Consider the following 16,623-nt stretch of genomic DNA (forward strand, 5'->3'; position numbering starts at 1 on the left):
GCCATTTCATTTCCTAAGGATTATGTAATCTAGTGACGTGATCCCAAACTCCACTCATTCCATTCCCTCTCTTTTAAGGTTCCCATGTACATCAGTACCAAACCGTTCATCACATTGTAATTATCTTCATAACAGAAATAAACAAATAAAAGTAGGTTGACAACTTAAGCACTTTGGTATCCTAATCCTGTGCCCACTGCAGTGCGAGGCTGCTCGATTTCCCTAGGAGACCCTTATAGAAGCTTTCTTTAAACCTAGAATGTTTCTGAGTCTATCCAATCTGACACTTCTTTAACTTAGTTTCCATAAGGAAAAAAAAGTCTATCCAATATAGAGTTCTTTTGCTTAGTTTCCATCAGAAAAACAGTAGATGGATTATGCACCGGAAGTAGTTCCTTGAGTGCGCCAACTGCTAATGGATTCCCTAACCCTCGGCAAGGAGAAATGGTCAACAACCAAAACAAGGAATGAACAGTAGCAACCAACACCACTCACAAGGCAAGAAAGACGGTACATGCAGCTATTGGGCGGGATCCTTTCAGAAGCTCGGTATACAAAATTGGAGAAAACCCAATCCGCGTCAAAAACCCAGACAAAACCCAAAATTCCAAACGAAAAGACCCAAGGTCTTTTGTCAAACAGAAAAGAGCGCCAATAAAGACATTAGTGAAGACCTGTAAGAAGAACCCGATCCCAACAAAGGAAAACAGAGGTGGGGCACTTCCCCAATCCTAAACCATCCCCTAGGTAATGAAAACCAGAGGAAAAAAAAGGCATTTCCCAAATCTAGGTGGAATCAAAAAGGGAAGCCCGAAACACTGTCCCGGAAGAAGAAAAGACTACTGATTGAGAGAAAATTACAGAAAATTTGAGAATTTCGATGGGACGAAATCCCAAGGGGATATGCTGCCCATTGTTTTCTGTTGTATACAAACTATTATTTGGACTGACAAGTGAAGCTCATTTGAGAACTTTCGTTAATACTGTACGTCAATGATGCATTTTAAAGGTTGTAGACGATAAACATAATAGTTCTAAGATTATAAATGAAAATAAAACATTAATATAAATTCACGAATTATCAATGAATTTTACTCCTTATAATGGCTATCAATATACTTGATATTGACACCCATTTTATCCACATGATGCAATCATTTATCTTAAAAGCTAGACAGAAAAATAAGGAAAGCAAACAATAAAAGTTTGAGTATCACTAATGTGTGAAGAAATCAGCACCATCCTCAATATCATCAGTTTTGACGCTTCCACTCTGAGCCATGAGTACTCTATAGACTCTCTTTGAACAAATCTCACCTAATCTTCTGTCATTACCTAATAACCCTTCTACCACCAAGTCCTTGAGCAGAAATTCCTTGTCATGCACCTGCCATTACAATACAATACCAAAACCAAATGACTCAACTTAGTAAGGCTCCCATTGGAGAAATGAAATGTAATACTTCACGTGGTAGGAAGAAAGGAAATGAAGAGAATGGATCAAAGATGAGGAAATGGAACTTCGTCTTCCATTCTTTTAGTAAGTTGTTACAAAGGAAACAAGTAACATTTCAGACAAGGATTCATATGGAAGGTTGAAATTCCTTTTTGTCTTTTTAATCATTCGATCCAGAACCTTACATAGGTGAACAGCAATGAACTAACAATAAATGTATTGAAAAGTAAATAGAGTCAAACCCCTAGAAGAAATGCCTTAAAATATATTGTTCTGATTTTGCAGGAAAAATCAAATCTGCTAAAAACCAATTTCTGTTTGGAATTAATTCTTGGTGGTAGAAGCATTAATTCTCCTATCACATTAGTCATGTCTTTGATATTAGCCCCCTCGCTGATTGAGCTTTAGCTCAGTTGGCACTGTTATTGTAACAACTAGGAGGGTGTGGGTTCGAGCGCACTTAAGCATATTTTTCTTTCAATTTAAGGGTTGAGAAGGGTTATGGGTAGAAGTAGGCATTGTATCAATATATATTAGCCCGCTCTAAAAATATGCCACATATAGTAAATCTTAGGCCCTTAAAAACCATAAATGCTACCAAAGGTCCAAAAGTAAACTGAGAATCCTGAAATAGAGATAAACAAAAAGTTTGTCTACGGCAAAGTACAGTTGCACCTGTTTAGCTTCAAAAATCTAAAGCTGCTCAAAACTGAAGTTGGAAACATGGCCATTGGCCATTCATAATGTGACATCAGTGGAAACGCTTTATAATATAAAGAGGGCTGTTTGACTTACTGATTTAGTAGGGTCCATGTAAACGAGCAAAAGAGATTTCATGGTAGGGTACTTTCTCCCTATGGCAAGAGCAAATCGTGGCTGGACCTTTGGGATGGCGAGCAAAGCTTTTAACCTGGATATGAAAAGCTAAATCAGCAATAAAATGCAATGCACGAAAAGAAAGAAATAATTGCAGTCAATGCAGGTTTAAAAGTAGGTTATAATTGCAGAAAAATATATAGAATTATGGAGAACCATTTTCTCTTTTTCTTTTTGGCCACCAGTACCAATAACTACTTTAAATGCTATGTTCACAGTATCTGATGTTTCTCAACTAACAAATGGGAGTTAATTCATATTCTGTTTCTGAACAATTATGGCATCACATCACCAGAATGAACAAATTAAGGGAAAAAATAGAAACAAATCAAACACACAAGTGTTGGAGATTTTACTCACCACAAGTTCCCCTTTATTAAATTCTTGTCAATAGAATCCTTAGGAATAAGGGATCCATTAGCACTTACACAGAGTCGCGTTAACTTCTTTCTGCAAACAAATACATAAACTAATTTAGCAGATACAGAGAAGTTTGCTCAGTGAAGGCATTGATAATATTTGAACAGACTAGGACACTAAAATATATGCATCTATAGTGCTTTCCAATTTTACAAAATAGGCCACTGAACTTTTCAATGCAAACAAAAACTGCATATTAGATTCAGAAAAGTGATAGGGTATGAGGAATGTAATTATTTTACCAATTTCTTGTTAGAATAATATTTAAAACTATTTCCAACCATCTAAGAAGCCTGAGGATTCTTTTCTCAGTGCCCACCATGAGCTCAAATTTACCACAAACAGCACCAGCCCCAAGAGTTGCTAGCCTAGCAAGTAAAATACCGTACAAGTAACCAGGATCAAACACTCTCATGATTCTGAATGCATTACATGTTAATCTTAATCATTGGATAATGTAAACAGAAAAAAGAAAGTGATCACATAACTTTTGTAGCAATTTAAAAGTTATACCCAGAATAACATTGATTCATCATTCATACCACTTATGTCCATATTCAGCACCAATAAAAATATAACTCTTGTAACACTGAAGAAGGGCCTCTTTGTTTTGTTTTTCTTTCTTTTCTTTTTTTCTTTTCATTTTCCTCAAATATTTCAATCAAATTTATGTCACCAACCTAGGGAGTAAAAGAAGCCAGTTGTGGAGCTTTGTCAACTAACCAATTGGGAAATATAATGCTGGCAAGTGGCAACTACTTGGGGTAACATTGCATTCAGTATTGCAATCAAAATAAAAGCAATCTGATACAGCAGCTCAAGGATAATGCAAATTTACCATTAATGAGTCATAAATTTTATATGTCCCAGGTCCTCCTAAATGTGGATCAACCTATAGACTTTTCATAAAATGACAACAGGTAAATCATTTTTATCCTTCCATCTATCAAGATAGAGGTGTCATTGATGCAATCTGTCACCACATGATGCCTCCTCCCATATATAAAACTAAAAAGAGCACAAGTTCTTGTAATCTGTTCAGAATGTTGATTAGTCATGCCATGCCAATAAAAGTGCAGCATAAAGTTTGGTCATTGGATGGTGGATTAACATTCCACCATTGAATAATAACTGTACTGTAAGCTTTATGGACACCAAAGATGTAACTAATTGTATGGCCATTATGACTTGTAAGAACATTACATCTAATAAGTATGCCGATAATAACTTAAAACACTACACATATTGAGATGGTATAAGAAGGCACAATGTAACAGTTATCCATGAAAATGGCATAGACCAGTCCACTACAACATTGATAACTTTGCCTACATAGCTTTAAAGGAATGAATGGCATATTGGCATAGTACATTCCCCTTTAAACTCAAAATTTTAAATATTTCTGTATGAGTAGTAAGTTGCCTGCTGAAAGTGATAGGAACAAGTGCAGCTAATTGATTACTACATTTTAAGGAAGCGTGGTGCATTCAGTTACCAGGCAACCAGCACATCTTATGGACTTTAGGAATTACTTTATAAGAAGCAACATAATCAATATCTATTCCCATTATTTCACACAAGCAGGTTAAGGCAAAATAATGTAATGTGACCCCAAGACTAACAATTGTCTCTATGCTCTAACTGAACTTGAGTTATTGACCTTAAAATTCATTTTGAAATCTAGAGTGGTACCTGAATTGGCACGAGGCTAGACTGCATGTCAAACCAACAACATGTTCGGCCAGTTCAGATTCATCAGCACATTGCCTAGAGTGTACCCTAGCATAATATGTGGTCAGCTTTGCCAACACCTATAAAACAAAATTCAGACAGAAAATGAGAGAAAAAAATGATATTAAAATAATATACAGAAGCTAAAACGACAATATCATTAGACATGATTCAGTGCATATGCAGTTAGAAGTTTGACCTCCTCAACCGGCGGACGTCTCCAACCACTATCAATTGCAGGGTTCTTGTATTGTTCATTTTCCCTAAAACATTGCCAAGATCCATATTGAATTTCATCACATTATTTAAGCATCATGAAGTAGCCAACAAAAAACTACAAATCACTTCATTATCAATTATAAGCAGAAAAAGACAACAGAACCACTTATGAAAAAAATAACAAAACTATTTGATTGTAAAATTGTCTCTCAAGTTTATGAACATTTCTTAGGTCTAATACAGTTTCATCCAACCTGGAATTTTAACATGTTTTTCTCTATCAACAAACGTCTATCAAGACAGCATTAATGATATCATAAAATTTATTCACTATCTCATCTTAAAAGCCAAAAGAGGAAAAATAAAATACTATCTGCCTACAAAGAAATGGTGCAACTTCACAAGTAATAATCACATAGGGGGAAGGGGGCCAGGAAAGAGAAAATAATACAAAAGGAAATGGCAGATAACAAAACCAAAACATAATACAATAGCATTACTAGCATGAAAACTGCATCCAAAAGGCATGAATACATAGTCAAACATAGAGGAGAGAGGAATTACAAAATCATCAAAAACAACAAGGGTTGAACATCTATATAAAGGTAAAGTTCAGCAACTCTGACCTTTTATTAATGTATGCCAATAGTCTATTTGTAAGATAGCAAACTGTATACGATGGATATTTACTTCGAACTCTAGAAATGTGATCCAAAAGTGTGTCACTAGTTACTAGATCACAAAACTCTGCAGCCTCAGATACAATTAATACATACTGAATCTCTAGTCCTTCAGGAGAAAGCTGCAAAAAGAAAAGCAGATGATCTATGTCAAGAAACAGTTACTAAAGGTTTTCTTTTCTTTTTTGTTTACGAGCAAAGAATTGAATAATACCCAACTGATAGATAGAAGAAGCAAAACTCCCAAATTAAAAAATATTTTGAAAGCCTGTTATTGAGCAATTACTTTTGCCGGAATTTATCAGTAACATACGATACAATGCGTCTTCACTATACTGAATATCATCTAAAAGCATATCTTTGCACCTTAGAAGCACTAAACCTAACCAACAATTGCAACATATTTGACAGTCAAGTTCAGCATGAAAAGTCTAGGAAAATATAACATGTCTAAATTTTTAAAGGTGAGCCCAGCCAACATGATTAGGTAATAAGGTATAAGCTACACAAAGACTAGAGTCCAATGGTACTAAACAGTTAACACCACCATATCAAAAAAATTAACCAAAATTTTCAAGTAAATAAATAGGAGAAAAGGAGAAGAAAAGAAGCAGAATTAATTTAAAAGCTCACTGTGATCCTGAGGCCATGGATGGCTAGTACAATATAATATGTTATAGACGACGTTTAAAAAAAATCAACTCAAACCCACCAGTGTAAAGATAAATCAAATTCTGACCATAGAATTAAGAAATTCATTAAATCCAAGCTGCTAGCATAAAATTACCAAGAGATTCGGATGAAGGGTATGAAAGGCATACATATAAAGGTAAACTACAACAAAAAGTTGTGCAGGATATCAGAATTTTCAAAACTTCAATCCAACTTATTACCTGTGAAATATGTTCGGGAACTGTCATAGTCCATACAATTGATTTTTCAATTGGATTTGACGTTATGCGATATGTAAGGCCTTTATCAGCCAACCTTGAAAGTAAATGTCCTACATAAAAGCTAGGGAATTTCTCAGGATATGCATAAGTCAAATATTATCATGAATAATCTAAGAACATCAATGAAGCCCTTACCTCCTATTGACCCTAGTTCAACCACCTTAGTATCAATTTCAGCTACAATAGATTTTAGAGCAAACTTTCCTTTTTCCCATTTCTGCCTTTCTTTCTGCAATTTTTTGAACTCAACAGCTTCAGCTTTCAAAGCAGCTTTTTGCAATTTCTCTTGCTGCATGTTAGGTTTTGATGAGTTACTTATGCAAGAGAAGTATAAAAAAGGTAACAATAATCTGTAATAAAAAAGGTACTAGCCTCTTTCTTTAGCTTCTTTTCTTCCAACATACGAGTCCGCTCCTCCTTCGTCATCTTTTTTTTTACCGTTGCTCCATGTGTGCTACTTTTCTTATCAGAATCAGCTTTCATTTCTCGATTCTGCTTTATTGTGTTCCCCATCTGCTCTAAGGCAAAATTTTCTTTGTCTGGATCATCATTTACCTGATCCATTTCATCAAACTATATGTTTAATACAGCAGCCAACAATTCCTAATACCTAAGTTTCTCTCACAGTTCTCCAAAATTTTATTAAACTTATAGAATTCAAATAGACAAGCAAGTTAGGTCTGTGTGTTAGCAAGTGTATATGAGAGAGAGAGGAAGAGGGAGGGGAAGAGGAGGAGGGTGAAAACTTGCTAATAAGATGGAACAATAGCAAAATGGCTATGTTGCAAGCAACAATAAGAAAAATAAATTAAAAACGAAAGTAAAGTAAGAAGGAATTGAGGAAGCATCATGTAGGACCTGAAACTAAAAGTACCAACAAACTCAAAAATAACCAGATGTAAAATAAAATGCAGATGGTCCTTAAAGTCTTCAACCTTGCCAACCAAGTGCATGTTCAAACTTCTAAATCTTCCAATTGTCTACTATTCTCTTTCATCCTTGAAGTTCAAGAAGAGGAATACATAACTTCTTCAAGATTAAACTCCAAGCCTTACAATACTCCCTCTCAAATCCATCAATGGCTAAATTACAGTGCTTGCTCCCATGACATTTATAATGCCAAAAAAGGAGAAAAGCAACAATCACGCAACTGAGAAGAAATAGAGAAATGAACTAAAAAGATGACCAACAATTAACCATGCCACACACACAAGAAAAAACAAAATGTTTTCATTGTCATTTTCATTTTTATCAAAATATAGCATGAAAACAACCTACCTCACTCTTAGACCTTCCTACCCTCCACAACAAACTTTAAGTCAATGTTCCAAGTTTCTACCAGGCTCATAACATCACAACATTCACCGCTCCAAAAATCTGAACTAAAAGAGGAATACTCATAAGTGTTGCCGACTCAAAGTTCCAAGCAAATTTGCCTAAATGAGTCATAGGTTTTGATTTAAAGTCCAATTGATCAATTAAGAAAAGAAAATGAATTTAGATCACTATCATCCAATACAATAAGAACCAGTAAATTTCCAATGCTTAAGTTGGCATAACTGTCTAACTGAATTTCTCATGTGATCTTTTTATGAAAATATATATTCAAATATATTAAGTTTTTGAAAATTTTATCAATATATTTGTTTAGCACTTCAAATACATGTTTGGCTATGCTTTGAAATTTGGAAACAACACAACAGCAACCCATTTGGCTACTTCAGAAGGTGAGTAATGCATCATTTATGTAATCATACCTCAAGAAGTTGTGGATCACCATCATCCTCTTCATACAATGGCTGAGAAGAACTGTCCTCACACATTTGGATTAGATTAGAACTCCCTGAAACATAATTCTTTATCTTCCATTAATATACAAGAAAACAGATTCCAAACTACTGGATATGCTTCCTTTGGCAATTTTCAAAATTGTAGCAAGGTTTCAAGAACCAGACAATCACATATAGAACAATTCAACAGACAGCATCAACAAACCTAGATGAGCTTCATAATCAAAAACTCTAGAATGCCATTCTAACTCTTCGGACTCATCAATGTAGGAACACTTTGATCCATTCTCCTGATCATTGTCCCTTTTAGAACCAGTTTCAGAATCATTATCAGATTCCAAACATATCAATCTGCTTATTCCTGTTAGGTAAGGAAACAAAGGTAGAAAAATAAAAGTAAACATTATGCAGAAGGATAAATGATGGTGACCCTCAGAGTTTCTTTTCAACTAACAAAAAACTTTGAAAAAAAAATGAATGAAAGATGAACCACTCCGAAATGACTCCAGATAGAAAAGCAATTAAAAAACAAAAACTCAAAAAGAAACATAAAAACATCAAATGCCAAATTATTTTATCCAAAAACTGCTAATAGAATTAACCTCCTAAGTTTTAACTGCAATAAATATGTCAAAAAATTACACTTGTCATGATTTAGTAAAAGCTTTAATTTTATTTCGTTTTAACTTCGCTGCTTGCTTTTTGCTTCTACAAGGAAAAATGAAGTAAAAGAATAGCTCTGGATACAAAAGCATGTAACATTTTTGCATGATTAAAAGTTAAATATTTAACATTTCTTAACAACAAAATATACTAGTTTACTTTTACATAAAGCAAGCAAATATATGTTCAAATACAGTTATATTTGAGCTATTTTACCCATTTTCATCATACACAGCTTTCATCGTTACCATTTGCTTTTGCATCAACATAAGACAAAATTACCAAAATTGAACCATCTCTATTTCAAAATAAAATGAAAACGAATAAATTCCAAAATGCAACCCTAAAATGAAGCCAAAATTCAACTAAAGAATGTGAGTATGTAAAAGAGAAAGGTATAGACCAGAGAGCTTGGCATCTCCAATTTGAGGATCCGAAGCCTCAATTGAAGGGCCAGCATTGGAGCACCTGACGACCGAAGGCTCTGACATCGGAGTCTCGGCCACAAAGGAAGGAGTGGAGCCGCAAGTGAAGGGGGGGCCCAGTGACGGTTTTTGCGGGGTAGGGTCATCGTCGAGAATCAAAACCGGAGGTAAATGACTGTCCAGTACGGTTCTGGGCTTCTTGTAGATGGAAGGGCGGGGGGTCTTTGGGTCGTCTCCATCGGATAGGATGATTGGATCCGACATTGAAGCTACTGTGCGCTGCTAATTGGACTCTGAAATCAAAAAATTTGGCCTTTGGGAGTGTTTTGCTTTCGGCTTCGAATAAGCGCGAGATCGGTGAAGAGAACGTCGCGTTTGGTAACAAGGATTAAGCTATTCTGCTTAAGTTTAGTTAGAACTGGGGGTTCCCGCAAAAAGCTCAGCCCAAGTTTCAACTGTAATCCAATCTTAATGTACCATATGTTGGCCCAGATATTTTTATTGGGTTGATTTCTTAGATATGGAGTATATATTTTGGTTTAAATATGCCATATTTTAGTCCCTATAATTTAATTTTGAGACATTAAGTCCCTATTTTTTATTTAAATTATTTTTTTCCGATGTGAATTTTATTAAAAAGATAAAATAACTCTTTTAGCCCTAATCTATCGCTAGCAAGTCTGGATTCAATGTTTCACAGCACTATCTATATTATTAATAAAACCTTTGATTGAGTTAGTGTCACTCTCAACTAGGTCACCAACTCAGTTAAGAAATTATGAGAACATTCTTTCATAATTAAAATAGGTAATATTATTTAAGGGTATTTTAGTCTTTTCACTTAAAAATAACCAATAAAAATATGCACATGATGAGATTCAAGCCCACACCAATTACATTAGTAAAAATTTTAATTTACCGCTAAACTAAAGCTTTATTTTAACATTTTTATATTTTTAATTTTATTATGTATACTCTATTACCTCTATCAGTTGTATATCTATATTTATTATTAAGCTCCTGACTAAGTTAGTGTCACCCTTAACTGGGTCGCTAATTCGATTAATAAAATATGAAAATATCCATTCATAATTAAAAACTTACATTGTTTAAGGGTATTTTAATATTTTAATTTTAACAAAACCAATTAAAATATGTATGTAGTAGGATTTGAAACCGTGTCAATGGGATTACAAAAGCCTTAAATTTATCACTCATTCAAAACTTTTAATATATTTTATACAATTTTGTTTTCATATACATAATTTATTATCTTCATCAATTTAACAATTAATTTTAAACCATACGCTCAATTGTTTATTGTATGTTACTTTTAAACAATCATCTATGTTTTAAATATGTGGTTTTCACATGCATACGTGTTTGATAGAATTTCGGTATAAATAATGTCACTAATTGTATTGGTGTCACAAGTTAACTCAATATTTAATTTTTTAAAATAATATTTTAATATTGAATTTTATTTTCACTAACTTTATAATTTTTTGACGTGCTATAAAAAATGACAATACGTCATTTAATATTTTTAATATTATGTATTTACCTATTTCAAATTTTTTACTTACAAGTTAAACTAATTTTTATTTTTATTTTGTACATATTGCATATATGATGTCATTATTTATTAAATATTATTTTTAAACACACTATTATATTCTAAATACGTGATTCATACTTGCATATGCGTATGATAAAATTTTTAATACATATAATTCTTATAATTTATATATAATATATGTACACAAAACTTGGTTCAAATCTAAAATAAACCACGGTACAAAAATTCGCAGAAAATCAAAATTAAGCCCCCAAAAGGAAGAGCAAGCACTGTATCATTAAACCTCATCTCCCTTCCCATCTTCAAATGATTATAGTTTGAATGGATTTAGAGTTGCTTCATTATTTCTAAAAAAATTTATATTAATATTTTATAATTAAATTTATATTGAATTTTTTTAATATATAATCAATTTTGTTTAAAATAAAATAATATTGTTCAAATTTGATTTAATATTGATTGAACAAATAGCTTAAAGTTTAGTGAGGCCTTATTATCATTTATATGCGTGAGCAAAACTTGATTCGATTCGAAAAAAATCGAAAAAGAATTCAAATTTTGAGTTAACCCATTTGAGTTATTCGAGTCAACCCGAATAAGTAATTCAAATTCGAGTTGAGTTGAATTTTACAATTCAAATAATTCGAATAATAGATTGGTGTAAATACCCTTTTGGTCCCTGTTAATTTTGAAAATGAGCAAATTGATCTCTCTCTCAATAAAATTACCCAAAAATTAAAATAATTGTTAAAATTCAACATATTTATGAAAATTCTAAAATTTATATTTTAAAAATATAAAAATTAAAAAAATTCTAAAGAATATACAAATAAAGTTAAAATTTTAAATTTTTTCTAAAATTATAATTTTGGGATCTAAATAAGTTAATTAATAATTCAAGTTTGCCATACTAAAGTATCATTTTTCAAATATATATTGTTTCAAATTTATATGCTCTAATATGGAATTAGTTATACTGTAACAAAATTTTAATTTGACATGTTTAATTTTTCAATTTAACTTGAACAATTCACTCGATTCGATCCGACTCGACTCAAACTTCATTTCACTCGGCTCAATTCGAAAAAAAATTCAAATCAAGCTAGGATGATAAAATAGGATTCGTCAACTTAATTAACTCAAAATATTTTCACTCAATTTGATCAAATGCTCACCCCTAACTATTCAATAAAAAACTAATACATTTTTATTGAATTTTTTTGGAAAATTTTATATTTTTCATATATTTTTCAATAAAATTCTCTAAGCTGTTTGCTTCTTATCTTTTGTTTTGCTTAGCGACGGTGTCAACCTCCGGGCTGGCTATCACCCGTCTTTTTTCTCTCCCATCAACCCTTTCTTTCTTTCTTTTCTCATTCACTACATACGTCTTCTTTCTTTTCAGTTTGCAGATCTATTTTGTGGTTATCTTTGTTGTCTTTACAAGTTGTGATGGACAGATGATGGTGCCTGTTGTTCTCTAAAACTCCACCGGCCACTAGTAGTTTTTCTTGGAAAGTGGGTGGCTATTCGCCAACTTCTTAATTTGTTTCTAGTTTGAGAGTATTCCAGATTAATATATAATTTCACGTGTCGATTTAGACTCGTGTTCTCTTAAGTTTTATATGTTTTTTGTTTGTTTTTTCATTGTTTAATAAGCCTTCAGTTTTAGAAGTTTTTGTTTGATCTTGTAGCATGTTTTTTAGTCTTGCTTATGCATGTTCTTTTAGTTTTACAAGTGATGTTAGGGATGATTTTGTTGTCGTCCTCTCTAGTTTGGTGAATGATCGATTCTTTTGTCGATTTTTGCTCGCCGCTTTGGGTCATTCGTAGTTGATTTTATTATCGTATTAAGTGCTTGCAATCATTCCAGATATGTCGTGCTTGAGTTGCGACAAACCCAATTGTCAACGTGTCATAATGTTCTATTGATGCTAAGGCTAAAACCTTTGTTGTGTTGATGAAGCTTGTTCTTTATTATCTACGACGAGTGTTTGCTATTTTTTTATTTCTTGAATTGTATGGTTCCATTCATGGAATGAATTAATTAATTTACCTTTTAAAAAAATCAATATAAATTTATAGAATAACGAATACATACCCATAAAACAAGTGATTAGATTTGTAAAACAGACAAAATTAAAACTTGTCATAATTTTCGGTAAACTTACTCTTTTTTTGTTACTCACAAAATGATTATTTGATTTCTTTTATTATTAGCTTTTAAAATTAATATAATAATATTTTTAACCCTCAACATTTACACATCATGCAATTTGATCCTTTTACAATTTTGCTTTTCTTTGCAACACTTTCCAACATTATTCATGCATTTGATTCAATAAAAAAATGAAAAACAAGAAGAAGAAAATGACCTCAAATTTTGAGAAATATCCAACTCAATTGATTGAAAAAGATATTTGTTTCGTTAATTCAATCTAATTATAAGTCTAATAAATTAAATATATATATTTCCAAGCTTTGATTTACTTCATCAATGGTGATTAGCTCAAGCTAACAAAAAATTAATTAATTGTCATTTAGATGTATCAAGTTCTTAGGCATTTGATGTAACACCCCTAACACCTATCCATCGTCAGATTAGGGTCACGAGAATTACTAACACTTCAAACAATTAATCAATCATAATTACACATATATACTAGCCATTAACAATAAAATATAGAAAGGCAGGTCACAAACAAATCAAATCATATCATACTAGAATATTATACAATCTAATAGTGATTCATGCTATGCAATGCTAAACTTGGTCTTCCACTGCCTACACTCTTATCAATATTTATCCCTTCTTAAATGTCAAAATTCAGATACATACAAGACTATTCCAATTATTAGCATCAGAGTATTGGTCCATACTCTTACTATAATTATCTTTTTAATTTATCTTCGATAATGTTAGTAGAATGCAACTAATATAGGTTTGCTAATCCATTCCAATTCAGAGTAAAAATTACTCTTATAGCCCTTATTACGAGTCTATAGGACCCTAAAACTAGTTTAAAAATAGCCAGGGACTAATTTGAAATAATTCTGGAAGTTTAGGAAATAATTACAAAAATTTTGATAAAGGGGTCACACGGCCGTGTGTCCAAGCCGTGTGCCTCACACGGTTGAGACACATGCCCGTGTCTCAAGCCGTGTAACCTTCGAACTAGGGACACACGGCCGTGTCCCAGCCTATGTCCTTGCTCGTGTAACTCACTGACTTGGGTCACATGGCCATATCACACGCCCGTGTGCCAGGCCATGTCACACGCCCATGTGCCAGGCCGTGTAATTCTCGAAATGGCCCTACACGCTCGTGTATCAAGCCGTGTGCTAAATGACTTGCACCCTAAGCACTTAACAAAAGACACACGCCCGTGTGGACCCAAAGTGTACCTTAAACAACAAGTTTACCATTTCCTACTTGCTTGGGCATTAAGCAACTCAAAAACCAATCATTTAACCTATTCAAAGTACGATCAAACATGCCAAAACAATAATCCTAGGTGCCTAACCAATGTACCCTCATTGGTACCATATTTTATATGTTCAAATACATCAACAACACATCAAACATTCAAGACCTCCATTCATATTACATTTACTATAATTGAACTGACTTTCAACTTCTAAAGTTACCAAATTTGAAGATAAGCACCTACCAAGCATTATGCTAAGCTACTAAACTTTAAAATATCACATACCAAAATATAACTAGGCTAACATACCAACATAGCCTTAACCACAACCATATACATATTGAACCATCATTTCAATAACAACTAAGATAACAACACCTTATAAACAATATCAACAAATGACTTTCTAGGTACATGCCATTACAAAATGAAATATCACCACACTTGAGCTTGAGATTTGTGATTTGATGTTGAGTCGGCAATAATTCGAACAGTACCTGTAACATCCCGTTTTTAGTGAAATCGGAATAATGGTTTCGGGACCACAAATTCGAGTCTTGAAGAAAAATTATTTTAATATTATTTCATGGTCTACATTATGATCAAAATATCGTATGAAAATTTCGTAAAGAAATTTTACCGGTTACATGTTTAATTTGATGTAAAGGACCAAATTGCATAAAGTGTGAAAGTTGAATTCTAGTAGCTAAAGGGATCAAATAGCTATAAAATTCAAAATTGGAGGTCTTTATATGGAAAATAGACCATTTATAAGAGTTAGTAGATAATAATGATTATTCATCATTGGAAAATTAAATAAAGAAAATGATTAAATTGGAAAGAAGATAAAATAAATATGATAAATGAATTAAATAATAAAAATATCATCATTTTATCATCTTTCCTAAAATTAAAACATGGAAACCCTAGCCATGAGAGTTGAGCTTAAGCAAACTTATTTGGTAATTAGGTATGTATTCTTGTCCAATTTTTAATGATTTTTATGTTTCCGAGATCGTAATATATTAATCTAGCTATCTCGGGATTAATTTACAAAACTATTAAAGTGTTATGGTTTTTTCATGGATGAGGAATTTTGAAGTTTTATGGTAGAAAATGAAAGGTTGTTGATAGATAAACAACTTTTGTAAAGAGATGAAATTGTGATTTAGGGACTAAATTGAAAAGATGGAAAATTTATGGAAAATTTTGAATTTTATGAAATATATGGGTTGCTATTGTAACATATGAAAATTAGCTAGGCTTGGAATAATGATTAAATTGTATGAATTTTATTTTCCGAGCCTAGGGACAAAATCATAATTAATCGAAAGTATAGGGGTAAAATAGTAATTTTTCCAAAGATGTGTATTGAACTGAATTGAATATGAATTGTATTAAATTGAGCTAAATTCCTTTGAATAGATCTGGATAGACCTGGTACGAAATTGGATAGAGGAAAAGCAAAAGTATCGGGTTAATAGCTTTCAATCCACGAACACTTGTCGAGGTAAGTTCGTGTAACTAAATTGTAAGTTTATATGTTTAAATTGAATGTTATGTTTGTGAAATATATGATTGCCATGTATAAACATTGATCACATATCCGAAAATATCTGACAAGTACCAAGTCTCGTTTGAACTTAAGAAATTCGATAGATACAAATGACATTGTCATTAAGGGTTATCGGATTGGTTGTGGTCCTACGTGTGTTGCAGACACAGCACAGCTCTTATGAGCATCCCGATACTTGGCCTTCACGAGCTTCTCGTTATTTGGCTCTCTGGAGCTTTCCAATAATAGCCTCTCAAAAGCTTCCTAATTAAAGGCTCTCCGGAGCTTCCCGATATTAGCTCGTATGAGCTTCCTGAATTTGGCTCTCTTAAGCTTCCCATTTATGGCTCGTATGAGCTTCTCGATAATGGCTCGCATGAGCTTCCCGTTACATGACTCACATGAGCTTCTCGTTATATGGCTCAAAAGAGCTTTCCGATTACATGCTCGCATGGGTATACCTGTATATGAATTGACGGATTTCAATTTGTTCACTTCGTCTCATGTATCCAACGATATTTAAACGGTTCAACGGGAAATGTTCTGATACAAGAAAATGTGAATACAATACAACTATTATTTGTATGTACATGAAATTACATGGAAATAATAGTACATGATACATGGAAATTATGAGATGAGTAATACGTGGATGGAACTTTTTTGGTGAACTTATTCATCCATGATTATGGGTTATTATATGTGATTACTTGGCTAACATGTTGAGGATATGTGCTTAGGCTTTTGGCCAAGTTGTTGAAATATGTTTTGATGCTTACCTTATATCTGAAATAATGGTAAGTTAAATTCCATGTTATACGAACTTACTAAGCATTAAAATGCTTACT

General features: G+C 32.7%; 1 protein-coding gene across 3 annotated transcripts; it reads right to left on the bottom strand.

Moving 5' to 3' along the window:
• Positions 1-1,010: 1,010 nt before the first annotated feature.
• Positions 1,011-9,595, bottom strand: LOC105777692 (crossover junction endonuclease EME1B). Of its 3 annotated transcripts, none has more exons than XM_012601065.2 (12): positions 9,192-9,593; positions 8,331-8,486; positions 8,093-8,178; positions 6,708-6,890; positions 6,471-6,624; positions 6,276-6,385; positions 5,329-5,504; positions 4,683-4,746; positions 4,445-4,563; positions 2,693-2,782; positions 2,252-2,366; positions 1,011-1,387 (listed from the first exon to the last, which is right to left on the bottom strand). In XM_012601065.2, the coding sequence occupies exons 1-12, from the start codon at positions 9,475-9,477 to the stop codon at positions 1,217-1,219; spliced, it is 1,710 nt and encodes a 569-aa protein (XP_012456519.1). In that variant the 5' UTR covers positions 9,478-9,593; the 3' UTR covers positions 1,011-1,216. The 3 variants fall into 3 exon arrangements, with proteins under 3 accessions (XP_012456519.1, XP_012456520.1, XP_052478667.1); XM_012601066.2 differs by having other exon boundaries at positions 9,257-9,496; XM_052622707.1 differs by lacking the exons at positions 1,011-1,387; positions 2,252-2,366; positions 2,693-2,782 and adding an exon at positions 2,823-3,120 and having other exon boundaries at positions 9,192-9,595.
• Between the last annotated feature and the right edge of the window lie 7,028 nt (positions 9,596-16,623).

This window comes from Gossypium raimondii, chromosome 10 (assembly GCF_025698545.1).
Source record: "Gossypium raimondii isolate GPD5lz chromosome 10, ASM2569854v1, whole genome shotgun sequence".
Classification (NCBI taxonomy): domain Eukaryota; kingdom Viridiplantae; phylum Streptophyta; class Magnoliopsida; order Malvales; family Malvaceae; genus Gossypium; species Gossypium raimondii.